At 48.5% G+C, this 20,289-nt stretch overlaps 1 protein-coding gene across 1 annotated transcript; it reads left to right on the forward strand.

Moving 5' to 3' along the window:
* Positions 1-2,020: 2,020 nt before the first annotated feature.
* LOC138362152 (dentin sialophosphoprotein-like) lies at positions 2,021-19,293 on the forward strand (the record flags this gene model as incomplete). Its single annotated transcript, XM_069320999.1, has 6 exons — positions 2,021-2,721; positions 2,900-3,014; positions 4,343-5,083; positions 15,235-15,900; positions 17,553-18,112; positions 19,036-19,293. Coding segments are annotated over 6 exons (3,041 nt in total), but the record flags the coding sequence as incomplete, so codon positions are not given.
* Between the last annotated feature and the right edge of the window lie 996 nt (positions 19,294-20,289).

Consider the following 20,289-nt stretch of genomic DNA (forward strand, 5'->3'; position numbering starts at 1 on the left):
GCAGTTGTACTGACTGTGGCAATAGTACTGACTGTGGCAGTAGTACTGACTGTGGCAGTAGTACTGACTGTGGCAGTAGTCCTGACGGTGGCAGTAGTACTGACTGTGGCAGTAGTACTGACTGTGGCAGTAGTACTGACTGTGGCAGTAGTACTGACTGTGGCAGTAGTACTGACTGTGGCAGTAGTACTGACTGTGGCAGTAGTACTGACGGTGGCAGTATTACTGACGGTGGCAGTAGTACTGACGGTGGCAGTAGTGCTGACGGTGGCAGTAGTGCTGACTGTGGCAGTAGTACTGACTGTGGCAATAGTGCCTACTCTGGCAGTAGTACCGACTGTGGCAGTAGTACTGACTGTGGCAGTAGTACTGACGGTGGCAGTAGTACTGACTGTGGCAGTAGTACTGACGGTGGCAGTAGTACTGACGGTTGCAGTAGTACTGACGGTGGCAGTATTACTGACTGTGTTAGTAGTACTGACTGTTGCAGTAGTACTGACTGTGGCAGTAGTACTGACTGTGGCAGTAATGCTGACTGTAGAAGTAGTACTGACTGTGGCAGTAGTACTGACTGTGGCTGTAGTACTGACTGTGACAGTAATGCTGACTGTAGAAGTAGTACTGACTGTGGCAGTAGTCCTGACTGTGGCAGTAGTACTGACTGTGGCAGTAATGCTGACTGTGGCAGTAGTACTGACTGTGGCAGTAGTACTGACTGTGGCAGTAATGCTGACTGTAGAAGTAGTACTGACTGTGGCAGTAGTGCTGACTGTGGCAGTAGTACTGACTGTGGCAGTAGTGCTGACTGTGGCAGTAGTACTGACTTTGGCAGTAGTACTGACGGTGGCAGTATTACTGACTGTGGCAGTAGTACTGACTGTGGCAGTAGTACTGGCGGTGGCAGTAGTACTGACGGTGGCAGTATTACTGACTGTGGCAGTAGTACTGACTGTGGCAGTAGTACTGACTGTGGCAGTAGTACTGACTGTGGCAGTAGTACTGACTGTGGCAGTAGTACTGACGGTGGCAGTAGTACTGACGGTGGCAGTAGTACTGACGGTAACAGTAGTACTGACGGTAGCAGTAGTACTGACTGTGGCAGTAGTACTGACTGTGGCAGTATTACTGACTGTGGCAGTATTACTGACTGTGGCAGTAGTACTGACTGTGGCAGTAGTACTGACGGTGGCAGTTGTACTGACTGTGGCAGTAGTACTGACGGAGGCAGTAGTACTGACTGTGGCAGTTGTACTGACTGTGGCAGTAGTACTGACGGTGGCAGTAGTACTGACTGTGGCAGTAGTACTGACTGTGGCAGTAGTACTGACTGTGGCAGTAGTACTGACGGTAACAGTAGTACTGACGGTGGCAGTAGTACTGACTGTGGCAGTAGTACTGACTGTGGCAGTAGTACTGACGGTGGCAGTATTACTGACTGTGGCAGTATTACTGACTGTGGCAGTAGTACTGACTGTGGCAGTATTACTGACTGTGGCAGTTGGGCTTACTGTGGCAGTAGTACTGACTGTGGCAGTAGTACTGACTGTGGCAGTAGTACTGACGGTGGCAGTATTACTGACTGTGGCAGTATAACTGACTGTGGCAGTAGTACTGACTGTGGCAGTAGTACTGACTGTGGCAGTATTACTGACTGTGGCAGTAGTACTGACTGTGGCAGTATTACTGACTGTGGCAGTATTACTGACTGTGGCAGTAGTACTGACTGTGGCAGTAGTACTGACGGTGGCAGTAGTACTGACTGTGGCAGTAGTACTGACGGTGGCAGTAGTACTGACTGTGGCAGTAGTACTGACTGTGGCAGTAGTACTGACGGTGACAGTATTACTGACTGTGGCAGTATTACTGACTGTGGCAGTAGTACTGACTGTGGCAGTATTACTGACTGTGGCAGTATGGCTGACTGTGGCAGTATTACTGACTGTGGCAGTAGTACTGACTGTGGCAGTAGTACTGACGGTGGCAGTAGTACTGACTGTGGCAGTATTACTGACTGTGGCAGTATTACTGACTGTGGCAGTAGTACTGACTGTGGCAGTAATGCTGACTGTAGAAGTAGTACTGACTGTGGAAGTAGTACTGACTGTGGCAGTAGTACTGACTGTGGCAGTAGTACTGACGGTATCAGTAGGGCTGACAGTGGCAGAAGTCCTGACTGTGGCAGTAGTACTGATTGTGGCAGTAGTACTGACTGTGCCAGTAGTACTGACTGTGGCAGTAGTACTGACTGTGGCAGTAGTACTGACGGTGGCAGTAGTACTGACTGTGGCAGTAGCACTGACGGTAACAGTAGTACTGACTGTGACAGTAGTACTGACTATGGCAGTAGTGCTGACTGTGGCAGTAGTGCTGACTGTGGCAGTAGTACAGACTGTGGCAGTAGTACTGACGGTGGCAGTAGTGCTGACGGTGGCAGTAGTGCTGACTGTGGCAGTAGTACTGACTGTAGCAATAGTGCTTACTCTGGCAGTAGTACCGACTGTGGCAGTAGTACTGACTGTGGCAGTAGTACCGACTGTGGCAGTAGTACTGACTGTGGCAGTAGTACTGACGGTGGCAGTAGTACTGACTGTGGCAGTAGTACTGACGGTGGCAGTAGTCCTGACTGTGGCAATAGTGCTGACTGTGGCAATAGTGCTTACTGTGGCAGTAGTACTGACTGTGGCAGTAGTACTGACGGTGGCAGTAGTACTGACGGTTGCAGTAGTACTGACGGTGGCAGTATTACTGACTGTGGCAGTAGTACTGACTGTTGCAGTAGTACTGACTGTGGCAGTAGTACTGACTGTGGCAGTAATGCTGACTGTAGAAGTAGTACTGACTGTGGCAGTAGTACTGACTGTAGCAGTAGTACTGACTGTGACAGTAATGCTGACTGTAGAAGTAGTACTGACTGTGGCAGTAGTCCTGACTGTGGCAGTAGTACTGACTGTGGCAGTAATGCTGACTGTGGCAGTAGTACTGACTGTGGCAGTAGTACTGACTGTGGCAGTAATGCTGACTGTAAAAGTAGTACTGACTGTGGCAGTAGTGCTGACTGTGGCAGTAGTACTGACTGTGGCAGTAGTGCTGACTGTGGCAGTAGTACTGACTTTGGCAGTAGTACTGACGGTGGCAGTATTACTGACTGTGGCAGTAGTACTGACTGTGGCAGTAGTACTGGCGGTGGCAGTAGTACTGACGGTGGCAGTATTACTGACTGTGGCAGTAGTACTGACTGTGGCAGTAGTACTGACTGTGGCAGTAGTACTGACTGTGGCAGTATTACTGACTGTGGCAGTAGTACTGACTGTGGCAGTAGTACTGACGGTGGCAGTAGTACTGACGGTGGCAGTAGTACTGACGGTAACAGTAGTACTGACGGTAGCAGTAGTACTGACTGTGGCAGTAGTACTGACTGTGGCAGTATTACTGACTGTGGCAGTATTACTGACTGTGGCAGTAGTACTGACTGTGGCAGTAGTACTGACGGTGGCAGTTGTACTGACTGTGGCAGTAGTACTGACGGAGGCAGTAGTACTGACTGTGGCAGTTGTACTGACTGTGGCAGTAGTACTGACGGTGGCAGTAGTACTGACTGTGGCAGTAGTACTGACTGTGACAGTAGTACTGACTGTGGCAGTAGTACTGACGGTAACAGTAGTACTGACGGTGGCAGTAGTACTGACGGTGGCAGTAGTACTGACTGTGGCAGTAGTACTGACTGTGGCAGTAGTACTGACGGTGGCAGTATTACTGACTGTGGCAGTATTACTGACTGTGGCAGTAGTACTGACTGTGGCAGTATTACTGACTGTGGCAGTTGGGCTTACTGTGGCAGTAGTACTGACTGTGGCAGTAGTACTGACTGTGGCAGTAGTACTGACGGTGGCAGTATAACTGACTGTGGCAGTATAACTGACTGTGGCAGTAGTACTGACTGTGGCAGTAGTACTGACTGTGGCAGTATTACTGACTGTGGCAGTAGTACTGACTGTGGCAGTATTACTGACTGTGGCAGTATTACTGACTGTGGCAGTAGTACTGACTGTGGCAGTAGTACTGACGGTGGCAGTAGTACTGACTGTGGCAGTAGTACTGACGGTGGCAGTAGTACTGACTGTGGCAGTAGTACTGACTGTGGCAGTAGTACTGACGGTGGCAGTATTACTGACTGTGGCAGTATTACTGACTGTGGCAGTAGTACTGACTGTGGCAGTATTACTGACTGTGGCAGTATGGCTGACTGTGGCAGTATTACTGACTGTGGCAGTAGTACTGACTGTGGCAGTAGTACTGACGGTGGCAGTAGTACTGACTGTGGCAGTATTACTGACTGTGGCAGTATTACTGACTGTGGCAGTAGTACTGACTGTGGCAGTAATGCTGACTGTAGAAGTAGTACTGACTGTGGAAGTAGTACTGACTGTGGCAGTAGTACTGACTGTGGCAGTAGTACTGACGGTATCAGTAGGGCTGACAGTGGCAGAAGTCCTGACTGTGGCAGTAGTACTGATTGTGGCAGTAGTACTGACTGTGCCAGTAGTACTGACTGTGGCAGTAGTACTGACTGTGGCAGTAGTACTGACGGTGGCAGTAGTACTGACTGTGGCAGTAGCACTGACGGTAACAGTAGTACTGACTGTGACAGTAGTACTGACTATGGCAGTAGTGCTGACTGTGGCAGTAGTGCTGACTGTGGCAGTAGTACAGACTGTGGCAGTAGTTCTGACAGTGGTAGTAGTTCTGACGATAATAGTAGTACTGACGGTAACAGTAGCACTGACTGTTGCAGTAGTACTGACTGTGGAAAAAGTACTAATTGTGGCAGTAGTACTGACTGTGGCAGTAGTACTGACTGTGGCAGTAGTACTGACTGTGGAAAAAGTACTAATTGTGGCAGTAGTACTGACTGTGGCAGTTGTACTTACTGTGGCAGTATTACTGACGGTAACAGAAGTTCTGACTGTGGCAGTAGTGCTGACTGTGGCAGTAGTGCTAACTGTGGCAGTAGTACTGACTGTGGCAGTAGTACTCACCGTGGCAGTAGGTGTGACTGTGGCAGTAGGTGTGACTGTGGCAGTAGGTGTGACTGTGGCAGTAGTACTGACTGTGGCAGTCGCACTGTGGCAGTAGTACTGACTGTATCAGTAGTACTGACTGTGGCAGTAGTACTGACGGTGGCAGTAGTGCTGACTGTGGCAGTAGTACTGACTGTGGCAGTAGCACTGTCTGTGGCAGTAGTACTGACTGTATCAGTAGTACTGACTGTGGCAGTAGTATTGACTGTGGCAGTAGTATTGACTGTGGCAGTAGTACTGACTGTGGCAGTAGTACTGACTGTGGCAGTAGTAGTGATTGTGGCAGTAGTACTGACTCTGTCAGTAGTACTGACTGTGGCAGTAGTACTGACTGTGGCAGTAGTGCTGACTGTGGCAGTAGTTCTGACGGTATCAGTAGTACTGACGGTAACAGTAGTACTGACGGTATCAGTAGTACTGACTGTGGCAGTAGTATTGACGGTAACAGTAGTACTGACTGTGGCAGTAGTGCTGACTGTGGCAGTAGTGCTAACTGTTGCAGTAGTACTGATTGTGGCAGTAGTACTGACTGTGGCAGTAGTGCTGACTGTGGCAGTAGTACTGACTGTGGCAGTAGTTCTGACGGTAACAGTAGTAATGACGGTAACAGTAGTACTGACTGTAACAGTAGTGCTGACTGTGGCAGTAGTACTGATTGTGGCAGTTGTACTGACTGTGGCAGTAGTACTGACTGTGGCAGTAGTACTTACTGTGGCAGTAGTACTGACGGTAACAGTAGTACTGACTGTGACAGTAGTACTGACTGTGCAGTAGTCCTGACGGTGGCAGTAGTGCTGACTGTGGCAGTAGTTCTGACTGTGGCAGTAGTACTGACTGTGGCAGTAGGTGTGACTGTGGCAGTAGTGCTGACTGTGGCAGTAGTACTGACTGTGGCAGTAGTATTGACTGTGGCAGTAGTGCTGTCTGTGGTAGTAGTACTGACTGTGGCAGTAGTACTGACTGTGGCAGTAGTACTGACTGTGGCAGTAGTATTGACTGTGGCAGAAGTACTGACTGTGGCAGTAGTACTGACTGTGGCAGTAGTACTGACTGTGGCAGTAGTACTGATTGTGGCAGTAGTACTGACTGTGGCAGTAGTACTGACTGTGGCAGTAGTACTGACTGTGGCAGTAGTACTGACTGTGGCAGTAGTACTGACTGTGGCAGTAGTACTGACTGTGGCAGTAGTACTGACTCTGCCAGTAGTACTGACTCTGCCAGTAGTACTGACTCTGCCAGTAGTACAGACTCTGCCAGTAGTACTGACTCTGCCAGTAGTACTGACTCTGCCAGTAGTACTGACTCTGCCAGTAGTACTGACTCTGCCAGTAGTACTAACTCTGCCAGTAGTACTGACTCTGGCAGTAGTACTAACTCTGTAAGTAGTACTGACTGTGGCAGTAGTACTGACTGTGGCAGTAGTACTGACTGTGGCAGTAGTACTGACTGTGGCAGTAGTACTGACTGTGGCAGTAGTACTGACTGTGGCAGTTGTACTGACTGTGGCAGTAGTACTGACTCTGGCAGTAGTTGTGACATTGGCAGTAGTTGTGACTGTGGCAGTAGTACTGACTCTGCCAGTAGTACTGACTTTGGCAGTAGTACTGACTCTGCAAGTAGTACTGACTGTGGCAGTAGTACTGACTGTGGCAGTAGTACTGACTGTGGCAGTAGTACTGACCGTGGCAGTAGTACTGACTGTGGCAGTAGTACTGACTGTGCCAGATGTTGTGACTGTGGCAGTAGTTGTGACTGTGGCAGTAGTACTGACTCTGCCAGTAGTACTGACTCTGCCAGTAGTACTGACTCTTCCAGTAGTACTGACTGTGGCAATAGTACTGACTCTGGCAGTAGTACTGACTCTGCCAGTAGTACTGACTGTGGCAGTAGTACTGACTTTGCCAGTAGTACTGACTGTGGCAGTAGTACTGACCGTGGTAGTAGTACTGACTGTGGCAGTAGTACTGACGGTGGCAGTAGTACTGACTGTTGCAGTAGTACTGACTCTGCCAGTAGTACTGACTGTGGCAGTAGTACTGACTGTGGCAGTAGTACTGACTGTGGCAGTAGTCCTGACGGTGGCAGTAGTGCTGACTGTGGCAATAGTGCTTACTGTGGCAGTAGTACTGACTGTGGCAGTAGTACTGACTGTGGCAGTAATGCTGACTGTAGAAGTAGTACTGACTGTGGAAGTAGTACTGACTGTGGCAGTAGTACTGACTGTGGCAGTAGTACTGACTGTGGCAGTAGTACTGACTGTGGCAGTAGTACTGACTGTGGCAGTAGTACTGACTGTGGCAGTAGTACTGACTGTGGCAGTAGTACTGACTGTGGCAGTAGTACTGACGTTGGTTGTAGTACTGACGGTGGCAGTAGTACTGACTGTGGCAGTAGTACTGACTGTGGCAGTAGTACTGACTGTGGCAGTAGTACTTACTGTGGCAGTAGTACTGACGGTTGCAGTAGTACTGACGGTGGCAGTATTACTGACTGTGGCAGTAGTACTGACTGTGGCAGTAGTACTGACTGTGGCAGTAGTACTGACTGTGGCAGTAATGCTGACTGTAGAAGTAGTACTGACTGTGGCAGTAGTACTGACTGTGGCAGTAGTACTGACTGTGGCAGTAATGCTGACTGTAGAAGTAGTACTGACTGTGGCAGTAGTACTGACTGTGGCAGTAGTACTGACTGTGGCAGTAATGCTGACTGTGGCAGTAGTACTGACTGTGGCAGTAGTACTGACTGTGGCAGTAATGCTGACTGTAGAAGTAGTACTGACTGTGGCAGTAGTGCTGACTGTGGCAGTAGTACTGACTGTGGCAGTAGTGCTGACTGTGGCAGTAGTACTGACTTTGGCAGTAGTACTGACGGTGGCAGTATTACTGACTGTGGCAGTAGTACTGACGGTGGCAGTAGTACTGACTGTGGCAGTATTACTGACTGTGGCAGTAGTACTGACTGGTTGATACCTGGTTGATGGGGTTCTGGGAGTTCTTCTACTCCCCAAGCCCGGCCCGAGGCCAGGCTCGACTTGTGAGAGTTTGGTCCACCAGGCTGTTGCTTGGAGCGGCCCGCAGGGCCACGTACCCACCACAGCCCGGCTGATCCGGAACTTCTCTTAGAAAACCGTCCAGTTTTCTCTTGAAGATGTCCACGGTTGTTCCGGCAATATTTCTTATGCTCGCTGGGAGGACGTTGAACAACCGCGGACCCCTGATGTTTATACAGTGTTCTCTGATTGTGCCTATGACACCTCTGCTCTTCACAGGTTCAATCTTGCATTTTCTTCCATATCGTTCACTCCAGTACGTTGTTATTTTACTGTGTAGATTTGGGACCTGACCCTCCAGTATTTTCCAGGTGTATATTATTTGGTATCTCTCTCGTCTCCTTTCTAGAGAGTACATTTGGAGAGCTTTGAGACGATCCCAATAATTTAGGTGTTTTATCTCGTCTATGCGTGCCGTATATGTTCTCTGTATTCCCTCTATTTCAGCAATCTCTCCTGCTCTGAAGGGGGAAGTGAGTACTGAGCAGTACTCGAGACGGGACAGCACAAGTGACTTGAAGAGTACAACCATTGTGATGGGATCCCTGGATTTGAAAGTTCTCGTAATCCATCCGATCATTTTTCTGGTTGACGCGATATTTGCTTGGTTATGCTCCCTAAACGTTAGATCGTCGGACATCATTATTCCCAAATCCTTGACATGCTGTTTTCCTACTATGGGAAGATTCGATTGTGTTTTGTACCCTGTATTATGTTTCAGATCCTCATTTTTGCCGTACCTGAGTACCTGAAATTTATCACTGTTAAACATCATGTTATTTTCTGCTGCCCAATCAAAAACTTTGTTGACATCTGCTTGTAGTTTTTCAATGTCTTCAGCAGAGGTAATTTTCATGCTGATTTTTGTGTCATCTGCAAAGGACGACACGAAGCTGTGGCGTGTATTTTTGTCTATATCAGATATGAGAATAAGGAACAGTAGCGGTGCAAGGACTGTACCTTGAGGTACAGAGCTTTTAACATCGCTTGGACTCGATTTTATCTGATTGACTGTTACTCTTTGTGTTCTGTTCGACAGGAAATTGAGTATCCAGCGTCCTACTTTTCCAGTTATTCCCATTGACCTCATTTTGTGAGCTATCACCCCATGGTCACATTTGTCGAACGCCTTTGCAAAGTCTGTGTATACAACATCTGCATTTTGCTTTTCTTCTAGGGCTTCTGTGATTTTGTCATAGTGGTTGAGTAACTGTGACAGACAGGATCTTCCCGCTCTAAATCCATGTTGTCCTGGATTGTGCAATTCATTGTTTTCCATAAAACTAGAAATTTGATTCCTAATCACTCTTTCAAACACTTTTATTATGTGTGATGTTAGTGCAACTGGCCTATAATTTTTTGCCAAGGCTTTACTCCCCCCCCTTGTGCAACGGAGCTATATCTGCAGACTGCAGACTGCAGACTGTGGCAGTAGTACTGACTGTGGCAGTAGTACTGACTGTGGCAGTATTACTGACTGTGGCAGTAGTACTGACTGTGGCAGTAGTACTGACTGTGGCAGTAGTACTGACTGTGGCAGTAGTACTGACTGTGGCAGTAGTACTGACTGTGGCAGTAGTACTGACTGTGGCAGTAGTACTGACTGTGGCAGTAGTACTGACTCTGCCAGTAGTACTGACTCTGCCAGTAGTACTGACTCTGCCAGTAGTACAGACTCTGCCAGTAGTACTGACTCTGCCAGTAGTACTGACTCTGCCAGTAGTACTGACTCTGCCAGTAGTACTGACTCTGCCAGTAGTACTAACTCTGCCAGTAGTACTGACTCTGGCAGTAGTACTAACTCTGCAAGTAGTACTGACTGTGGCAGTAGTACTGACTGTGGCAGTAGTACTGACTGTGGCAGTAGTACTGACTGTGGCAGTAGTACTGACTGTGGCAGTAGTACTGACTGTGGCAGTTGTACTGACTGTGGCAGTAGTACTGACTGTGGCAGTAGTACTGACTGTGGCAGTAGTACTGACTGTGGCAGTTGTACTGACTGTGGCAGTAGTACTGACTCTGGCAGTAGTTGTGACATTGGCAGTAGTTGTGACTGTGGCAGTAGTACTGACTCTGCCAGTAGTACTGACTGTGGCAGTAGTACTGACTCTGCAAGTAGTACTGACTGTGGCAGTAGTACTGACTGTGGCAGTAGTACTGACTGTGGCAGTAGTACTGACCGTGGCAGTAGTACTGACTGTGGCAGTAGTACTGACTGTGCCAGATGTTGTGACTGTGGCAGTAGTTGTGACTGTGGCAGTAGTACTGACTCTGCCAGTAGTACTGACTCTGCCAGTAGTACTGACTCTTCCAGTAGTACTGACTGTGGCAATAGTACTGACTCTGGCAGTAGTACTGACTCTGCCAGTAGTACTGACTGTGGCAGTAGTACTGACCGTGGCAGTAGTACTGACTGTGGCAGTAGTACTGACGGTGGCAGTAGTACTGACTGTTGCAGTAGTACTGACTCTGCCAGTAGTACTGACTGTGGCAGTAGTACTGACTGTGGCAGTAGTACTGACTGTGGCAGTAGTCCTGACGGTGGCAGTAGTGCTGACTGTGGCAATAGTGCTTACTGTGGCAGTAGTACTGACTGTGGCAGTAGTACTGACTGTGGCAGTAATGCTGACTGTAGAAGTAGTACTGACTGTGGAAGTAGTACTGACTGTGGCAGTAGTACTGACTGTGGCAGTAGTACTGACTGTGGCAGTAGTACTGACTGTGGCAGTAGTACTGACTGTGGCAGTAGTACTGACTGTGGCAGTAGTACTGACTGTGGCAGTAGTACTGACTGTGGCAGTAGTACTGACGTTGGTTGTAGTACTGACGGTGGCAGTAGTACTGACTGTGGCAGTAGTACTGACTGTGGCAGTAGTACTGACTGTGGCAGTAGTACTTACTGTGGCAGTAGTACTGACGGTTGCAGTAGTACTGACGGTGGCAGTATTACTGACTGTGGCAGTAGTACTGACTGTGGCAGTAGTACTGACTGTGGCAGTAGTACTGACTGTGGCAGTAATGCTGACTGTAGAAGTAGTACTGACTGTGGCAGTTGTACTGACTGTGGCAGTAGTACTGACTGTGGCAGTAATGCTGACTGTAGAAGTAGTACTGACTGTGGCAGTAGTACTGACTGTGGCAGTAGTACTGACTGTGGCAGTAATGCTGACTGTGGCAGTAGTACTGACTGTGGCAGTAGTACTGACTGTGGCAGTAATGCTGACTGTAGAAGTAGTACTGACTGTGGCAGTAGTGCTGACTGTGGCAGTAGTACTGACTGTGGCAGTAGTGCTGACTGTGGCAGTAGTACTGACTTTGGCAGTAGTACTGACGGTGGCAGTATTACTGACTGTGGCAGTAGTACTGACGGTGGCAGTAGTACTGACTGTGGCAGTATTACTGACTGTGGCAGTAGTACTGACTGGTTGATACCTGGTTGATGGGGTTCTGGGAGTTCTTCTACTCCCCAAGCCCGGCCCGAGGCCAGGCTCGACTTGTGAGAGTTTGGTCCACCAGGCTGTTGCTTGGAGCGGCCCGCAGGGCCACGTACCCACCACAGCCCGGCTGATCCGGAACTTCTCTTAGAAAACCGTCCAGTTTTCTCTTGAAGATGTCCACGGTTGTTCCGGCAATATTTCTTATGCTCGCTGGGAGGACGTTGAACAACCGCGGACCCCTGATGTTTATACAGTGTTCTCTGATTGTGCCTATGACACCTCTGCTCTTCACAGGTTCAATCTTGCATTTTCTTCCATATCGTTCACTCCAGTACGTTGTTATTTTACTGTGTAGATTTGGGACCTGACCCTCCAGTATTTTCCAGGTGTATATTATTTGGTATCTCTCTCGTCTCCTTTCTAGAGAGTACATTTGGAGAGCTTTGAGACGATCCCAATAATTTAGGTGTTTTATCTCGTCTATGCGTGCCGTATATGTTCTCTGTATTCCCTCTATTTCAGCAATCTCTCCTGCTCTGAAGGGGGAAGTGAGTACTGAGCAGTACTCGAGACGGGACAGCACAAGTGACTTGAAGAGTACAACCATTGTGATGGGATCCCTGGATTTGAAAGTTCTCGTAATCCATCCGATCATTTTTCTGGCTGACGCGATATTTGCTTGGTTATGCTCCCTAAACGTTAGATCGTCGGACATCATTATTCCCAAATCCTTGACATGCTGTTTTCCTACTATGGGAAGATTCGATTGTGTTTTGTACCCTGTATTATGTTTCAGATCCTCATTTTTGCCGTACCTGAGTACCTGAAATTTATCACTGTTAAACATCATGTTATTTTCTGCTGCCCAATCAAAAACTTTGTTGACATCTGCTTGTAGTTTTTCAATGTCTTCAGCAGAGGTAATTTTCATGCTGATTTTTGTGTCATCTGCAAAGGACGACACGAAGCTGTGGCGTGTATTTTTGTCTATATCAGATATGAGAATAAGGAACAGTAGCGGTGCAAGGACTGTACCTTGAGGTACAGAGCTTTTAACATCGCTTGGACTCGATTTTATCTGATTGACTGTTACTCTTTGTGTTCTGTTCGACAGGAAATTGAGTATCCAGCGTCCTACTTTTCCAGTTATTCCCATTGACCTCATTTTGTGAGCTATCACCCCATGGTCACATTTGTCGAACGCCTTTGCAAAGTCTGTGTATACAACATCTGCATTTTGCTTTTCTTCTAGGGCTTCTGTGATTTTGTCATAGTGGTTGAGTAACTGTGACAGACAGGATCTTCCCGCTCTAAATCCATGTTGTCCTGGATTGTGCAATTCATTGTTTTCCATAAAACTAGAAATTTGATTCCTAATCACTCTTTCAAACACTTTTATTATGTGTGATGTTAGTGCAACTGGCCTATAATTTTTTGCCAAGGCTTTACTCCCCCCCCTTGTGCAACGGAGCTATATCTGCAGACTGCAGACTGCAGACTGTGGCAGTAGTACTGACTGTGGCAGTAGTACTGACTGTGGCAGTATTACTGACTGTGGCAGTAGTACTGACTGTGGCAGTAGTACTGACGGTGGCAGTAGTACTGACGGTGGCAGTAGTACTGACGGTAACAGTAGTACTGACGGTGGCAGTAGTACTGACTGTGGCAGTAGTACTGACTGTGGAAGTATTACTGACTGTGGCAGTATTACTGACTGTGGCAGTAGTACTGACTGTGGCAGTAGTACTGACGGTGGCAGTTGTATTGACTGTGGCAGTAGTACTGACGGTGGCAGTAGTACTGACTGTGGCAGTAGTACTGACTGTGGCAGTAGTTCTGACGGTGGCAGTATTACTGACTGTGGCAGTATTACTGACTGTGGGAGTAGTACTGACTGTGGCAGTAGTACTGACTGTGGCAGTAGTACTGACTGTGGCAGTAGTACTGACGGTGGCAGTATTACTGACTGTGGCAGTATTACTGACTGTGGCAGTAGTACTGACTGTGGCAGTATTACTGACTGTGGCAGTAGGGCTGACTGTGGCAGTAGTACTGACTGTGGCAGTAGTACTGACTGTGGCAGTAGTACTGACGGTGGCAGTATTACTGACTGTGGCAGTATTACTGACTGTGGCAGTATTACTGACTGTGGCAGTATTACTGACTGTGGCAGTAGTACTGACTGTGGCAGTATTACTGACTGTGGCAGTAGTACTGACTGTGGCAGTATTACTGACTGTGGCAGTATTACTGACTGTGGCAGTAGTACTGACTGTGGCAGTAGTACTGACGGTGGCAGTAGTACTGACTGTGGCAGTAGTACTGACGGTGGCAGTAGTACTGACTGTGGCAGTATTACTGACTGTGGCAGTAGGGCTGACTGTGGCAGTAGTACTGACTGTGGCAGTAGTACTGACTGTGGCAGTAGTACTGACGGTGGCAGTATTACTGACTGTGGCAGTATTACTGACTGTGGCAGTATTACTGACTGTGGCAGTATTACTGACTGTGGCAGTAGTACTGACTGTGGCAGTATTACTGACTGTGGCAGTATTACTGACTGTGGCAGTAGGGCTGACTGTGGCAGTAGTACTGACGGTGGCAGTAGTACTGACTGTGGCAGTAGTACTGACGGTGGCAGTAGTACTGACTGTGGCAGTATTACTGACTGTGGCAGTAGGGCTGACTGTGGCAGTAGTACTGACTGTGGCAGAAGTACTGACTGTGGCAGTAGTACTGACGGTGCCAGTATTACTGACTGTGGCAGTATTACTGACTGTGGCAGTATTACTGACTGTGGCAGTATTACTGACTGTGGCAGTAGTACTGACTGTGGCAGTATTACTGACTGTGGCAGTATTACTGACTGTGGCAGTAGTACTGACTGTGGCAGTAGTACTGACGGTGGCAGTAGTACTGACTGTGGCAGTAGTACTGACGGTGGCAGTAGTACTGACTGTGGCAGTATTACTGACTGTGGCAGTAGGGCTGACTGTGGCAGTAGTACTGACTGTGGCAGTAGTACTGACTGTGGCAGTAGTACTGACGGTGGCAGTATTACTGACTGTGGCAGTATTACTGACTGTGGCAGTATTACTGACTGTGGCAGTATTACTGACTGTGGCAGTAGTACTGACTGTGGCAGTATTTCTGACTGTGGCAGTAGTACTGACTGTGGCTGTATTACTGACTGTGGCAGTATTACTGACTGTGGCAGTAGTACTGACTGTGGCAGTAGTACTGACGGTGGCAGTAGTACTGACTGTGGCAGTAGTACTGACGGTGGCAGTAGTACTGACTGTGGCAGTAGTACTGACTGTGGCAGTAGTACTGACGGTGGCAGTATTACTGACTGTGGCAGTATTACTGACTGTGGCAGTAGTACTGACTGTGGCAGTATTACTGACTGTGGCAGTATGGCTGACTGTGGCAGTAGTACTGACTGTGGCAGTAGTACTGACTGTGGCAGTAGTACTGACGGTGGCAGTAGTACTGACTGTGGCAGTATTACTGACTGTGGCAGTATTACTGACTGTGGCAGTAGTACTGACTGTGGCAGTAATGCTGACTGTAGAAGTAGTACTGACTGTGGAAGTAGTACTGACTGTTACAGTAGTACTGACGGTGGCAGTAGTGCTGACTGTGGCAGTAGTACTGACTGTGCCAGTAGTACTGACTGTGGCAGTAGTACTGACTGTGGCAGTAGTACTGACTGTGGCAGTAGTACTGACGGTGGCAGTAGGGCTGACAGTGGCAGAAGTCCTGACTGTGGCAGTAGTACTGATTGTGGCAGTAGTACTGACTGTGCCAGTAGTACTGACTGTGGCAGTAGTACTGACTGTGGCAGTAGTACTGACGGTGGCAGTAGTACTGACTGTGGCAGTAGCACTGACTGTAACAGTAGTACTGACTGTGACAGTAGTACTGACTATGGCAGTAGTGCTGACTGTGGCAGTAGTGCTGACTGTGGCAGTAGTACAGACTGTGGCAGTAGTTCTGACAGTGGTAGTAGTTCTGACGATAATAGTAGTACTGACGGTAACAGTAGTACTGACTGTCGCAGTAGTACTGACTGTGGAAAAAGTACTAATTGTGGCAGTAGTACTGACTGTGGCAGTAGTACTGACTGTGGCAGTAGTACTGACTGTGGCAGTAGTACTGACTGTGGAAAAAGTACTAATTGTGGCAGTAGTACTGACTGTGGCAGTTGTACTTACTGTGGCAGTATTACTGACGGTAACAGAAGTTCTGACTGTGGCAGTAGTGCTGACTGTGGCAGTAGTGCTAACTGTGGCAGTAGTACTGACTGTGGCAGTAGTACTCACTGTGGCAGTAGGTGTGACTGTGGCAGTAGTACTGACTGTGGCAGTAGCACTGTCTGTGGCAGTAGTACTGACTGTATCAGTAGTACTGACTGTGGCAGTAGTACTGACGGTGGCAGTAGTGCTGACTGTGGCAGTAGTACTGACTGTGGCAGTAGCACTGTCTGTGGCAGTAGTACTGACTGTATCAGTAGTACTGACTGTGGCAGAAGTATTGACTGTGGCAGTAGTATTGACTGTGGCAGTAGTACTGACTGTGGCAGTAGTACTGACTGTTGCAGTAGTACTGATTGTGGCAGTAGTACTGACTGTGGCAGTAGTACTGACTGTGGCAGTAGTACTGACTGTGGCAGTAGTACTGACTGTGGCAGTAGTACTGACTGTGGCAGTAGTACTGACTGTGGCAGTAGTACTGACTGTGGCAGTAGTACTGACTGTGGCAGTAGTACTGACTGTGGCAGTAGTACTGACTGTTGCAGTAGTACTGATTGTGGCAGTAGTACTGACTGTGGCAGTAGTGCTGACTGTGGCAGTAGTACTGACTGTGGCAGTAGTTCTGACGGTAACAGTAGTAATGACGGTAACAGTAGTACTGACTGTGACAGTAGTGCTGACTGTGACAGTAGTGCTGACTGTGGCAGTAGTACTGACTGTGGCAGTAGTACTTACTGTGGCAGTAGTACTGACGGTAACAGTAGTACTGACTGTGAGAGTAGTACTGACTGTGCAGTAGTCCTGACGGTGGCAGTAGTGCTGACTGTGGCAGTAGTTCTGACTGTGGCAGTAGTACTGACTGTGGCAGTAGGTGTGACTGTGGCAGTAGTGCTGACTGTGGCAGTAGTACTGACTGTGGCAGTAGTATTGACTGTGGCAGTAGTACTGACTGTGGCAGTAGTATTGACGGTGGCAGTAATACTGTCTGTGGTAGTAGTACTGACTGTGGCAGTAGTACTGACTGTGGCAGTAGTACTGACTGTGGCAGTAGTATTGACTGTGGCAGTAGTACTGACTGTGGCAGTAGTACTGACTGTGGCAGTAGTACTGACTGTGGCAGTAGTACTGACTGTGGCAGTAGTACTGACTGTGGCAGTAGTACTGACTGTGGCTGTAGTACTGACTGTGGCAGTAGTACTGACTGTGGCAGTAGTACTGACTCTTCCAGTAGTACTGACTCTGCCAGTAGTACTGACTCTGCCAGTAGTACAGACTCTGCCAGTAGTACTGACTCTGCCAGTAGTACTGACTCTGCCAGTAGTACTGACTCTGGCAGTAGTACTAACTCTGCAGGTAGTACTGACTGTGGCAGTAGTACTGACTCTGGCAGTAGTACTGACTGTGGCAGTAGTACTGACTGTGGCAGTAGTACTGACTGTGGCAGTAGTACTGACTGTGGCAGTAGTACTGACTGTGGCAGTTGTACTGACTGTGGCAGTAGTACTGACTCTGGCAGTAGTTGTGACATTGGCAGTAGTTGTGACTGTGGCAGTAGTACTGACTCTGCCAGTAGTACTGACTGTGGCAGTAGTACTGACTCTGCAAGTAATACTGACTGTGGCAGTAGTACTGACTGTGGCAGTAGTACTGACTGTGGCAGTAGTACTGACCGTGGCAGTAGTACTGACTTTGGCAGTAGTACTGACTGTGCCAGATGTTGTGACTGTGGCAGTAGTTGTGACTGTGGCAGTAGTACTAACTCTGCCAGTAGTACTGACTCTGCCAGTAGTACTGACTCTTCCAGTAGTACTGACTGTGGCAATAGTACTGACTCTGGCAAAAGTACTGACTCTGCCAGTAGTACTGACTGTGGCAGTAGTACTGACTTTGCCAGTAGTACTGACTGTGGCAGTAGTACTGACCGTGGCAGTAGTACTGACTGTGGCAGTAGTACTGACGGTGGCAGTAGTACTGACTGTTGCAGTAGTACTGACTCTGCCAGTAGTACTGACTCTGCCAGTTGTACTGACTGTGGCAGTAGTACTGACTGTGGCAGTAGTACTGACTCTGCCAGTAGTACTGACTGTGGCAGTAGTACTGACTGTGGCAGTAGTACTGACTGTGGCAGTAGTCCTGACGGTGGCAGTAGTGCTGACTGTGGCAATAGTGCTTACTGTGGCAGTAGTACTGACTGTGGCAGTAGTACTGACTGTGGCAGTAATGCTGACTGTAGAAGTAGTACTGACTGTGGAAGTAGTACTGACTGTGGCAGTAGTACTGACTGTGGCAGTAGTACTGACTGTGGCAGTAGTACTGACTGTGGCAGTAGTACTGACTGTGGCAGTAGTGCTGACTGTGGCAGTAGTACTGACGGTGGCAGTAGTACTGACTGTGGCAGTAGTACTGACGGTGGCAGTAGTACTGACTGTAGCAGTAGTACTGACTGTGGCAGTAGTACTGACTGTGGCAGTAGTGCTGACTGTGGCTGTAGTGCTGACGGCGGCAGTAGTGCTGACTGTGGCAGTAGTACTGACGGTGGCAGTAGTGCTGACTGTGGCAGTAGTACTGACGGTGCCAGTAGTGCTGACTGTGGCAGTAGTTCTGACGGTGGCAGTAGTGCTGACTGTGGCAGTAGTACTGACTGTGGCAGTAGTTCTGACGGTAACAGTAGTAATGACGGTAACAGTAGTACTGACTGTGACAGTAGTAATGACGGTAACAGTAGTACTGACTGTGACAGTAGTGCTGACTGGGGCAGTAGTACTGATTGTGGCAGTAGTACAGACTGTGGCAGTAGTACTTACTGTGGCAGTAGTACTGACGGTAACAGTAGTACTGACTGTGACAGTAGTACTGACTGTGCAGTAGTCCTGACGGTGGCAGTAGTGCTGACTGTGGCAGTAGTTCTGACTGTGGCAGTAGTACTGACTGTGGCAGTAGTATTGTTTGTGGCAGTAGTACTGTCTGTGGTAGTAGTACTGACTGTGGCAGTAGTACTGACTGTGGCAGTAGTACTGACTGTGGCAGTAGTACTGACTGTGGCAGTAGTACTGACAGTGGCAGTAGTACTGACTGTGGCAGTAGTACTGACTGTGGCAGTAGTACTGACTGTGGCAGTAGTACTGACTGTGGCAGTAGTACTGACTGTGGCAGTATTACTGACTCTGCCAGTAGTACTGACTCTGCCAGTAGTACTGACTCTGCCAGTAGTACAGACTCTGCCAGTAGTACTGACTCTGCCAGTAGTACTGACTCTGCCAGTAGTACTGACTCTGTCAGTAGTACTGACTCTGCCAGTAGTACTGACTCTGGCAGTAGTACTAACTCTGCAAGTAGTACTGACTGTGGCAGTAGTACTGACTCTGCCAGTAGTACTGACTCTGGCAATAGTACTAACTCTGCAAGTAGTACTGACTGTGGCAGTAGTACTGACTGTGGCAGTAGTACTGACTGTGGCAGTAGTACTGACTGTGGTAGTAGTACTGACTGTGGCAGTAGTACTGACTGTGGCAGTAGTACTGACTGTGGCAGTTGTACTGACTGTGGCAGTAGTACTGACTCTGGCAGTAGTTGTGACATTGACAGTAGTTGTGACTGTGGCAGTAGTACTGACTCTGCCAGTAGTACTGACTGTGGCAGTAGTACTGACTCTGCAAGTAGTACTGACTGTGGCAGTAGTACTGACTGTGGCAGTAGTACTGACTGTGGCAGTAGTACTGACCGTGGCAGTAGTACTGACTGTGGCAGTAGTACTGACTGTGCCAGATGTTGTGACTGTGGCAGTATTTGTGACTGTGGCAGTAGTACTGACTCTGCCAGTAGTACTGACTCTACCAGTAGTACTGACTCTTCCAGTAGTACTGACTGTGGCAATAGAACTGACTCTGGCAGTAGTACTGACTCTGCCAGTAGTACTGACTGTGGCAGTAGTACTGACTTTGCCAGTAGTACTGACTGTGGCAGTAGTACTGACCGTGGCAGTAGTACTGACTGTGGCAGTAGAACTGACGGTGGCAGTAGTACTGACTGTTGCAGTAGTACTGACTCTGCCAGTAGTACTGACTCTGCCAGTAGTACTGACTGTGGCAGTAGTACTGACTGTGACAGTAGTTCTGACTCTGCCAGTAGTACTGACTGTGGCAGTAGTACTGACTGTGGCAGTAGTACTGACTGTGGCAGTAGTCCTGACGGTGGCAGTAGTGCTGTCTGTGGCAATAGTGCTTACTGTGGCAGTAGTACTGACTGTGGCAGTAGTACTGACTGTGGCAGTAATGCTGATTGTAGAAGTAGTACTGACTGTGGAAGTAGTACTGACTGTGGAAGTAGTACTGACTGTGGCAGTAGTATTGACTGTGGCAGTAGTACTGACTGTGGCAGTAGTACTGACTGTGGCAGTAGTACTGACTGTGGCAGTAGTACTGATTGTGGCAGTAGTACTGACTGTGGCAGTAGTACTGACTGTGGCAGTA

Source organism: Procambarus clarkii, unplaced genomic scaffold, assembly GCF_040958095.1.
Source record: "Procambarus clarkii isolate CNS0578487 unplaced genomic scaffold, FALCON_Pclarkii_2.0 HiC_scaffold_1348, whole genome shotgun sequence".
Taxonomy (NCBI): domain Eukaryota; kingdom Metazoa; phylum Arthropoda; class Malacostraca; order Decapoda; family Cambaridae; genus Procambarus; species Procambarus clarkii.